The 11,082-nt window shown below is 49.4% G+C and overlaps 1 protein-coding gene across 2 annotated transcripts; it reads right to left on the bottom strand.

Moving 5' to 3' along the window:
• Positions 1 to 2,489: 2,489 nt before the first annotated feature.
• LOC147007859 (uncharacterized) lies at positions 2,490 to 10,870 on the bottom strand. Of its 2 annotated transcripts, none has more exons than XM_085866327.1 (3): positions 9,345 to 9,475; positions 6,594 to 7,580; positions 2,490 to 4,522 (listed from the first exon to the last, which is right to left on the bottom strand). In XM_085866327.1, exons 2-3 carry the CDS (start codon positions 7,569 to 7,571, stop codon positions 4,280 to 4,282), a joined length of 1,221 nt encoding a protein of 406 aa, XP_085722453.1. In that variant the 5' UTR covers positions 7,572 to 7,580; positions 9,345 to 9,475; the 3' UTR covers positions 2,490 to 4,279. The 2 variants fall into 2 exon arrangements, with proteins under 2 accessions (XP_085722453.1, XP_085722452.1); XM_085866326.1 differs by lacking the exon at positions 9,345 to 9,475 and adding an exon at positions 10,609 to 10,870 and having other exon boundaries at positions 2,491 to 4,522.
• Positions 10,871 to 11,082: the final 212 nt, after the last annotated feature.

The following is an 11,082-nucleotide window of genomic DNA, read 5'->3' as shown; positions in this document are numbered from 1 at the left end:
CCATCCCCCAGGCAGATGCCAGGCCCATCCCCATCTCCTTGAGATGATGGTCAACCTACTGCAACCATGAGGCACGTGGTCGGCCCACTGGCCTCCTCCACTCATGAGACTCCCTCGCTGAGAGAATCTGGTGAGCAGGATCAGCGTCAGGAAAACGAGCCACATGTCCATAGAGCCGCAACTGACGCTCACGGACTATGCAGGTAACAAATCTCATCCGAGTCTCTCTCAGCAACCGCTCGTTGGACACAAAATCCGACCAGCGATAGCCAAGGATTCTCCGAAGAGACCTGGTACCAAAGGAATTAAGTCTCCGTCTCAGATCCTTGGTCAGAGTCCAAGTCTCGCATCCATAGAGCAAGACTGGAAGTACCAAGGACCTGAAGACTCGGACTTTCGTCCTCCCGCACAGGTACCGGCAGCGCCACACCCCATGATCCAGTGAATCCATGACTCCCCAGGCCCGACCCAGACGTCTATTGACCTCTGACTCACAGCCAGCAGAGACATGAATATCACTGCCAAGGTAAGTGAATCTCTCCACGACCTCAACATCCTCACCACAAACAGACACAGACAGGACAGCAGCATCCAAGATGTCACCGAAAGCCTGGATCTTAGTTTTGACCCAAGAAACCCGTAATCCCAGCGGCTCCGACTCCTCATTCAGCACCTCGAGGGCCCCCAAGAGGATGTCTAAAGTCTCCGCAAAGATGACTGCATCATGTGCAAAATCAAGGTCCGAGATCTTGACATTCCCAAACGATGAACCGCAGCTTGATCTCTCCGACATCCTCCCGAAAATCCAGTCCATACAAGTGCTGAAAAGTGTGGGGGCAAGTACACACCCCTGACGAACTCCAGTAACAACTGGAAATAAGTCAGAGATGGTACCACCACACTTCACAGCACTCTCAGTACCAGAGTAGAGTTCAGACATCAGATCGATCAGTTTTGGTGGCACCCCACGAAGACCAAGAATCCTCCAGAGGACATCCCGATTCACTGAATCGAACGCTTTACAGAGATCAACATAGGCTGCAAGCAGCCGCTGCCGAAACTCTCGTCTGCGTTCGGTGAGGACACGAAGTGCAAGGATACGGTCAATCGTTGACCTCTTTGGTGTAAAGCCTGACTGCTCTGGACGCTGGTGCTCAAGCAGATGGTGGCGAACCCTATCAAGAATTATCCGAGCAAAGACCTTGCCCGGCACTGAGAGCAGCGTCACCCCTCGGTAGTTGTTGCAGTCTTGGCGATCACCCTTCCCTTTCCAGAGAGGGACAACAAGGCCCCTCTTCCAGTCAGTTGGGATGATGCCTGTGTTCCAGGCAGAGCACAAAACTGCATGCAACGACACGAGTGCAGCATTTCCACCAGCCTTGAGAAGTTCAACATGGATGCCACAGATCCCTGGAGCTTTACCCCGTTTCAACCGGTTCACCGCAGCCCGTGTTTCCACAAGCGAAGGTGGACCACAGTTGATTTGAGGGTCAGCAACAGGGATTGTAACACCCTTGACGTCCAACTCGACAGTTGGGGGATCAGCCTGGTACAACCGCTCAAAGTAACCGGCCCAGCGGGCCTTCACTTCAGACTCCTCTGTCAAGAGCCTACCACTCTCTGCTCGAACTGTAGTGCTCCGAGGGATGGGCTTGGATGAACGTAATGCGCGAATTCCCTTGTAAGCGGGACGAGAATCACCTGTCCACAGGTGATGCTCTACCCCCTCACAGATTCCTCGCACATAGGCCTCCTTGTCCACCCTCAGTGCACGTACAGTTTTACGCCTCAGCTCCCTGAACAGCTCAGCTCTGCCATTCAGCCTGGCCCTGCGACTCTGGTCAATGGTATCCAGTGTCCCTTGAGAGACAAAATTCTTCTTTGCCCTGCGGTGAGCTCCAAGGCATCCACCGGCAACATCAAGGACGGTGGTCTTGAAGGCGCTCCACAACTCTTCAGGACTCCCCAAAGCACCCAGACCCCCCAAGTGTCCACTCAGCCTGTTCGCAAACTCCTCAGCTACTCTCTCATCCCTAAGCTTGGCAACATCCAGCCGAGGCTGGGATGGTACCATTCTCCAGGATTTAAGGTGCAGCTTTAGAGTTGCTACAACAAGCCTGTGGTCAGTATTGAGGAACTGAGCACTCCGGTAGACCCTGCAGTTCTGGATCATCCTCCAACGACCGTCAATGAGGACATGGTCAATCTCCTTTGCCACACCGCCAGAGTTGGAATACCAAGTCCAGCGATGAGCTTGTGGGCGCTGAAACCATGAACCAGCCACCCTAAGTCCATGACTTCTTGCAAAGTCAAGGAACTTAGTGCTATTCTGGTTCATAGTTCCTGACCCATGGGGACCAACACACACCTCACAACCATCCCTATCAGTTCCAGTCGATGCATTGAAATCCTCCAAGACTAGAATTGTATCTCGCCTGGGGCACTGATCAACCACAGACTCGAGTGTGGCGTAGAATGTATCCTTCACGGTGAGATTACTCGCCTCAGTCGGAGCATAAACAGAGACCAGGGAAATGACACCTAAGGAGTGACGAATCCTTAATCTCATAATACACTCGTTGACCGGTGTTACCTCAATTATCATTGGGGTCAGCATATTGGACACAGCTACAGCAACTCCTTGGGTATGGTAACCATCAGAGCGACCAGACCAATAGTAGGTGTAACCACCCACCATTATCTCGCCGCAATCCGGTCTCCGAACCTCAGAGAGAGCTGCAATCCCGATGTCCAAACGCTTGAGCTCAGATGATAACAGAGACAGGTGATCATCCTCTCTTAGGGATAGGACATTCCAGGCACCCACCCGAAGGGACCGCCTCAGGTTAACCCAAGGAGACCGCCGTCTGGTGGACGACACCTCAGCACCACTCCGACACACTCTCCCGCAATCTGACCTAGGGATGTTACCCCGTGGTTTCCCTCCTATCATCAAAGATTGGGGGTCCCGAAGGCTTTGCCCCAATCCCGTCATCCCTGCGAAGGGAAGCTGCACAGGAGGTACTCCCACGGAGTGGGTTTTCAGATTTTTTTGCGTTTTTGCGTTTTGCGGAATGAAGGGTTTTACGGTGGCTGGAGTGCAAATCCTGCCACCAACCTCCTAATAAGAAGTAGCCCAACTGCAGGAGGACGTCCGCAGACACAGTTGGGCACTAGATATGGATGGCCGTTGGCTCACAAGGAGCTCCTCCGCCCTTTGACAGGTTTTGTTTTTAATCCTGCTGGGTGTCCATATCCAAACACCCTCCTCACCAGAAAACCTGGTGGGGGAGACGGTTTAGTCGCCGACAACCCGACCATGGAACAGGTTAGTACAGGTTTACATGGTACCTGTCGCAGGTCACAGATCGAACCTGACCTGACAGAGGGAGTGAAGAGGCATTTAAACACACAAAAATATTCCTGTAATATTAAAAAAAAAAAAAACGTTTCTCCTGCAATTACAGCAGTTGTGATGTACGGTCGTGAGACATGGGGAATGATGGTAGAAGACGAGAGAAGACTCGAGAGGATGGATCTGAGGATGATCAGATGGATGAGTGGGGTAACACGAAAGGATAAACACAGTCGTGTGGACATAAGAAAGAGGCTCAAAGCTAGTACTACTGAGGAAGGGTTGAGAGAGTGGTTAAGGTGGTTTGGGGATGTGGCAAGGAGAGAACATGAGTCTGTCAAGAAAGTTCATCGTTTAGTCGTTGAGGGGAAAAGACCTGGAAGGATGAGACCAGTGGAGACTTGCTGTTGTTAGGGTTAATGTAGAAGGATGTTTTTGACAGGACTAAGTGGAGAGAGGCCTCCAGCTGACCATCCCCCTAAAAAGGGAAGATCGTCGTTAAATGAGTGCTTGTGTCCCTGTGAGTGTCTTTCTTACTCTGCAAGACCTCAGCTTGGCTTGTCATCGTCACCGACCCAACTCATCCACCAGGTTTCATCACAATCCAGCTGCTGCAACGTTTCGAGATTCCGTGCTGTATGTCGCTTTGGCCCCTATCTCTCAATGGTGAATAATTTTTAATTATCATATCCGGATCCGGTTCTTCACCGAAATCGAATCAGTTCGTCCTTGTCACTCACCCAACATGTCCACCAAATGTTGTCGGAACCTGCCCACAACTTTTTGAGATATCCTGCTCACTGACAGACAGACAGACACACAGGGCTGAAAACATACCTTCCATCCACCTTTGGTGGCAGAGGTAAATATCTCAACCACCACGGCATTCTCGACACTGGTTCGATTCCCACCATGACTGATGCATCAAACAATGGCCAAAGACCCATGGGGAGGGAACACGCAACCCGTACCTGCAGACGATAAGACGCGTTTTGAATCGGTTTCCTTGGTTTGGAGATCGATTCCAGTTTCCTCGGCATGGCCGGCGCAGGCACGACTATCCACCTGGTAGAGGAGGCCTGTGCAGATGAAGGTGAAGTTGTCTGCCGAGAGATCTCTGTCGAGCGGCATCCCGTAGGAACTCAGCAGCTCGCTGGCCGTACGACACTGAGCAAACACACAGGATAACAATGAGGGAACGAACAAAGCGATCACATGTGAAAGGGACATTTCTTATGATTATTTCGTGTGCAGCACATGGCTGCGATTGGCATCATTGGTGGAGGGGCTGTATCGCCGATGCAGTGCCCCCTGTAGGTTGAAGCATAAATTTTGTAATTTGTTCAGGGTGCTGGCGAAAGCTCACCTATTCTTCGGGAAGGACAGCGTGGGACTTTCAACGTCTCAGATAAATTTGGATTTCGACATTGTCACTCACTCTACCTTGGACATGCTACTTCTACTCTGCCAACAATGGATGGAGGCTCTCGATATCAGACATCAGATCAGGGCCGTCTCTCCGGACATATCTCGTGCTTTCGATGCAGTCCGGCATCCTGCCTTGCTCTCCAAACTGTCTGCCTGTGGAATCCAAGGCAAACTTCAACATGGCTCTCTCTGCCTCTCTCTCTCTCTCTCTCTCTCTCTCTCTCTCTCTCTCTCTCTCTCTCTGTCAAGGCTGTACCCCAAGGCAGTGCTCAAGGCTCTCTCTCTCTCTCTCTCTCTCTCTCATCTCTCTCTCTCTCTCTCTCTCTCTCTCTCTTTGTTGATGACTCTCTGTCTCTCACTCTCTCTCTCTCATCTCTCTCTGTCTCTCTCTCTCTCTCTCTCTCTCTCTCTCTCTCTCTCTCTCTCTCTCTCTCTCTCTCTCTCTCTCTCTGTCTCTCTCTCTCTCTCTCTCTCTCTCTCTCTCTCTCTCGCTCTCTCTCTCTCTCTCTCTCTCTCTCTCTCTCTCTCTCTCTCTGTCTCTCTCTCTGTCTCTCTCTCTCTCTCTCTCTCTCTCTCTCTCTCTCTCTCTCTCTCTCTCTCTCTCTCTCTCTCTCTCTCTCTCTCTCTCTCTCTCTCTGTCTCTCTCTCTCTCTCTCTCTCTCTCTCTCTCTCTCTCTCTCTCTCTCTCTCTCTCTCTCTCTCTCTCTCTCTCTCTCTCTCTCTCTCTCTCTCTCTCTCTCTCTCTCTCTCTCTCTCTCTCTCTCTGTCTCTCTCTCTCTCTCTCTCTCTCTCTCTCTCTCTCTCTCTCTCTCTCTCTCTCTCTCTCTCTCTCTCTCTCTCTCTCTCTCTCTCTCTCTCTCTCTCTCTGTCTCTCTCTCTCTCTCTCTCTCTCTCTCTCTCTCTCTCTCTCTCTCTCTCTCTCTCTCTCTCTCTCTCTCTCTCTCTCTCTCTCTCTCTCTGTCTCTCTCTCTCTCTCTCTCTCTCTCTCTCTCTCTCTCTCTCTGTCTCTGTCTCTCTCTCTCTGTCTCTCTCTCTCTCTCTCTCTCTCTCTCTCTCTCTCTCTCTCTCTCTCTCTCTCTCTCTCTCTCTCTCTCTTTCTCTCTTTCTCTCTCTCTCCGAAAGGACCATTCCGCAAACCTTTCAATCTACTTTCACAACACCACTCTCAAAGACATTCAATCACCAAACTATTGGATCTCACTCTCAGCCATCTCTCTTGGGCAAGCCACATTTCATAGTTGGCCTCCAAAGCCAGATGCCGACTGGGTATCCTCCGTTGTGCCAAGTCCTTCCTTGACACACCTGAGCTCCTATCCACCTCCAAGCTTTTCATCCGCAGCTTGATGGACAACTGGTCTCTCCTCTGGGCTGGCTCACCTGCCTCACATCTTACCCAGCTTGACGCCGTGGAAACCAAAGCTTTCAAAATCATTGGACTCTCTCGTGATGAAGCTGAAATTATGGGCCTATCACTTGCCATCTCCGGCCAGTCGGTGGTCTCTGAGTCTTCTTCTGCCTCATTTCTGGTCTTGCACCCTCTGCCCTCTCCATCCCTTGCAATCTCCCTCTGGATATTCATGATGTCGACCGTTGTGGTTGTGGGAGCATATTGGTTTGTGACGGCCAAAGGATTGGTTGTTTCACGTGTCAAAGTCGACGTGTGGTGGCGCAATTGTTCGAGAGACCATCAAGACCTCATTCTTCTGCAGTAACCTCATTCTGAGCAAGGTAAGATGTCACAGTACTTTCAGAAACAGCTTCAACAAAATGGATCTGCAACACATTATTTAAATACAAGCTTTCCACTTACTTGTTTGTGAAGAGTATGTGCACCGTGGTGGTGGTGGTGCTGATAGTGGTGATGGTGGTGGTGGTGATGGTCATGGTGGTGGCCATGTGTATGATTGCTTCCATGTGTGTGATTATGTTCATGTGGATTTTGAGGTTGCAATCCCAGACTCAGGCTACTGAGGAGTCTCTGCAGGCCTTTCAAGCTGAGTCCTCCATCTTCCGAGCCATAACGTGTGAAGAGCAATCGGAGATAGCACCGGTGCTCAAGGAGTGCCACTTGAGAGGCCTTCCTGATGTCCGGCTTGTCAATGACTTTATCATCATGTCGATGGGAACTCTGGTGATACCCACCGTTCCCTTCTTTGGTTTCATTGCTCTTTGGCCCTTGACTCACACAGTTTACGGGTTGATCTCCAGATCTGCATCTGTGACGAATATGATGATGAAGTAAAAGGTCTCGATCGAGGCTCCCATGATGGTAATTACCACGATGCTCATGTCCTTCACCATGATATCCATGGTGATGGTGGTGATGACGGTTAACGTGGTGAGGTGGTCGACGAGGTGGTGAGGTGGTGAGGTGTTTTTGCTCATTGCGGATATCTTCTTCATCCGAACGGCCATGCGCATGGTCATCACCAGTGTTACTGTGCAGGGAACCATCTTCCCAAGATTCGTTTTGAGGACGGTTGCCATGAAAAGCACTGGCTGCCGAAAGGGTGTCTTTGTGAGCGTCGGCCAAAGCGGTAACGGTCTGCGTGTGGCCATTGTCTTCAAGGTGAGTGATGCGTCGAGGATTGTCTCCATGGCCTTGAGCATCATGCCGGTGGTCGCCTGGGCTCCTTTCATCCAAACCAAGGGTGACGTTTTCAACGGGTCGCGGAGTCGAGCGTCGTGCATGGTCGTGCTGACAGTTGCAGCAGTACCCGTGAAATAGCACGGCACCGCGAAGGTACGTGAGCCAGAATAGGGCAAGAAGCTTCTTCATGTCGGACATGCCCAAGTGCTAAAGAAACAGGAAGAACGGCATTTTCAGCATAAGTTATCCATGCCACACCATCAGCATCATCTTACGATCAGAATGTGCTTTATTAAAATGCTTTCAGAATCCCCTGAAATCTGATATTTTACAAGATAAAATAAGCACAGCACTTCAAATCTGACAAATCTCTCTCTCTCTCTCTCTCTCTCTCTCTCTCTCTCTCTCTCTCTCTCTCTCTCTCTCTCTCTCTCTCTCTCTCTCTCTCTCTCTCTCTCTCTCTCTCTCTCTCTCTCTCTCTCTCTCTCTCTCTCTCTCTCTCTCTCTCTCTCTCTCTCTCTCTCTCTCTCTCTCTCCAAAAGGACCGTCTGGCAAACCCTCCTGTCTACTATCTTAACGATTCTCAAGGAAGTTCAGTCATTCAAACTCCTGGGTCTCACTATCAGCATGACCTTTCTTGGGCAAAAAACCATATTTGCACTTCCGAATATCCGTTACTGCGGAATTGCTCAGAGCCGGGACCTTTCGTCCCGAGGGATGGTCAAAGCAGTCTTTCAAGGCACTGCGTTCAAATTTACTTCACTTTACCATTTCCCATGGTCGTCCAACTGAGTTGAAATGATGGCAAAACCCACACGGAATGCAGATGGCTGAAACGCGATCTTACCGTTTAAAGGATTTATTGCTATCGTGAAAAACACAAGGAAGAGGCTCGACAAGACGCTAAAATAACGGAACAAACCAAGCGAATCCAAAAGACACAAAAAGCAAACTTGTACACAACGAGAAAGACACTCGGTAGAGCGCACACCTCCACCATGTAATGCATGATCCACAAGAACGTATCGGGCCCGATACATTTTTGAGATATCGTGCTCTACAGAACTATATCATGTTTGGCCCGATCTCTCAACGGTGAAGAATCACGGGGAAAAATTAAATAACTCTCGTATCCGGAATTCTGATTCGGATCCACCAAAATCGAATCGGTTCGTCCTCGTCACACACCGGACCTGTCCACAAATTTTCATCCGGATCCGTCCACAACTTTTTGAGATATCGTGAACACAGACAGACAGAAAGGGGGGTGAAAACAACGTCCTTCACCTTCGGTGATGGAGGTAATGAGGAATAAAAGCTCAAATCCTCACCCACTCTGCGACACAGACAACACTTTCATGACGCAACAATGATGCAGGTGGGACTTCCCTTTTCTTTGATGCACAGGGTGGACCCGTTCATCACAACGGTGTGAGGGTTAGAGAGCAGGAGGGAGACAAGAGGCAACAACGAGCAGGGCCAGCGATGGGTCGGGTCTTCAACTTGACCACGTGGTCCTCTTTTGTCCTTTTTTACCTGGACGCCTCCTGGCCCTCGAAAAACACGGGTCGATCCCAGACGAGGCTTCTCCTCGAACCGGATTCGGACAAAACTTGGTGGACAGGTCAGGTATATCTGAAGGACGACTTTGGTGAAGATCCGAATCCGGATACGATAATTATTCAACCGATTCTTTATCGTTGAGAGATTGTGAGATTGTGAGAGAGAGAGAGAGAGAGAGAGAGAGAGAGAGAGAGAGAGAGAGAGAGAGAGAGAGAGAGAGAGAGAGAGAGAGAGAGAGAGAGACAGAGAGAGAGAGAGAGAGAGAGAGAGAGAGAGAGAGAGAGAGAGAGAGAGAGAGAGAGAGAGAGAGAGAGAGAAAGAGAGACAGAGAGAGAGAGAGAGAGAGAGAGAGAGAGAGAGAGAGAGAGAGAGAGAGAGAGAGAGAGAGAGAGAGAGAGAGATTGTAACCTCAAAAAGTTGTGGATGGATTGGGACGGAGCTTGGTGGACGGGTCGGGTGTGGGACAAGGCGAGCAAGACGAGACCTTTGAGGAAAATAACAACATTACAACATGAAAACGTGAACCTCGTGTGTTTCATTTCGTCTCTCTCTTGTTGTTCGATAAATGATCACAAATCCCAAGGCGTCCATGGGCTCCGCACCGCTCCGCCGTGCTTCCACCTTCGTGTTTCCACATCCTCGTCACTCCTGACATTGCAGTTCCCCTCAATGCGAACGATTTATTAATTCCTTCACAACGTTCCCCACTCATTCCATTTCCTAAGAACCAGGAAGATGAATCTTCACACGACGCCCACCCGATCGTTTTCCCAATCGAAACACGTCCATCACCTCGGATGACAATATTTTCATCGTTTCAAGGTTTAAATAAAAGATCACCATTTCACCGTTCTCCTTCCTTCATGACCTTTTCGACCCTCGTTAACCTCCCCTCACCCCTCCCCAACCCTCGCCCCTCGTTCCAAATTTCCAGTTTCCCCTTTTCTGAGAGTTTGCTTCTGTATCCATCCGCTCGGGTTCACTATAGCGAACGCAGTGAGCTTCATACTTAACGCGTGGACATGAGAGAATAGGAAACAACAACAACAACAACACAATACCCCTGGCTATTTGGAATCCGTGTCGTTGGATATGACGTTTTGCTTCCGGTTTTTTTTTCAACGATGTGCGGTGTATAAACACGATCGGGTTTTATTTCTATCTTGTGAATATTACTTAACGCGTGCACATGAGAGAATAGGAAACAACAACAACACAATACCCCTGGCAATTGTGAATCCGTGTCGTTGCCCATGACCATTTTGCTTCCGGTTTTTTTTTTGCTTCCGGTTTTTTTTGTTTCCGGTTTTTTTTTTTGTTTCCGGTTTTTGTCATGGAGAATGATGCATGCCGGGAGATAAAGGCATCGTCGGAGACCTGAAAGACCCAAATAATATCAGACATGGTGTATATTTCCTCCACTGATTTTAATAAAGATATCTCCCGCATCATCAAAAAATAATTTTTAATCGTGATTTACATTGTTTGATCGCTGATCCCGAATCCAGGCCGAAGTAACCGGTAATTGTGTATACAGTTGTCAACAAGTTATAGGTAAAGTCAGAAGCGAATGTAAGAAGAATTCTACGTTCGCTTCTCGACTTTGCCTATTCCATATTAAAACGAAAACATCAAATGCTGTCGAACAAGAGAGATAAAATGGAGTAAACACCTCACGATGAAGCAAGCAGGCCTTTCCCCGCCACGGGCAGAATCTTCTTCTTCCCCACGCACAACACACGAAAACGTGAGGAAACGGGCAGAATCTTCTTCTTCCCCACGCACAACACACGAAAACGTGACGAAACGGGCAGAATCTTCTTCTTCCTCACGCACAACACACGAAAGCCTGAGGTAATCCTCCTTTCCTCACACCGGACAAAGTCGACCGTCACCCTGTATCGTGGTAAAAGTTTAATTATTTTCTCAACAGCAACACGGCATCAATGTACGACACAGCTTTTAACTCGTCTCAACATTATTTAATGGAAACAATTTAGATTAACAGGAAGTCGACCTTCTGAACGCTGCCGCGCTTATACACCGCTCGAAAAAAAAATTCCTTTTGGCACAAAGCAAATTGTCGTCACAGGACGCAAGGTGAAACGATCACGGTCATCGGCGGAACGTACACGTCCGTCAGGCT

The sequence above is a fragment of the Eptatretus burgeri genome, chromosome 24 (assembly GCF_056783735.1).
Source record: "Eptatretus burgeri isolate ZD-2024b chromosome 24, Ebu_testis_v1, whole genome shotgun sequence".
Lineage (NCBI taxonomy): Eukaryota > Metazoa > Chordata > Myxini > Myxiniformes > Myxinidae > Eptatretus > Eptatretus burgeri.
Note: the sequence above shows the minus strand (reverse complement) of the source record. Positions and strands in the feature narration are given on the sequence as shown.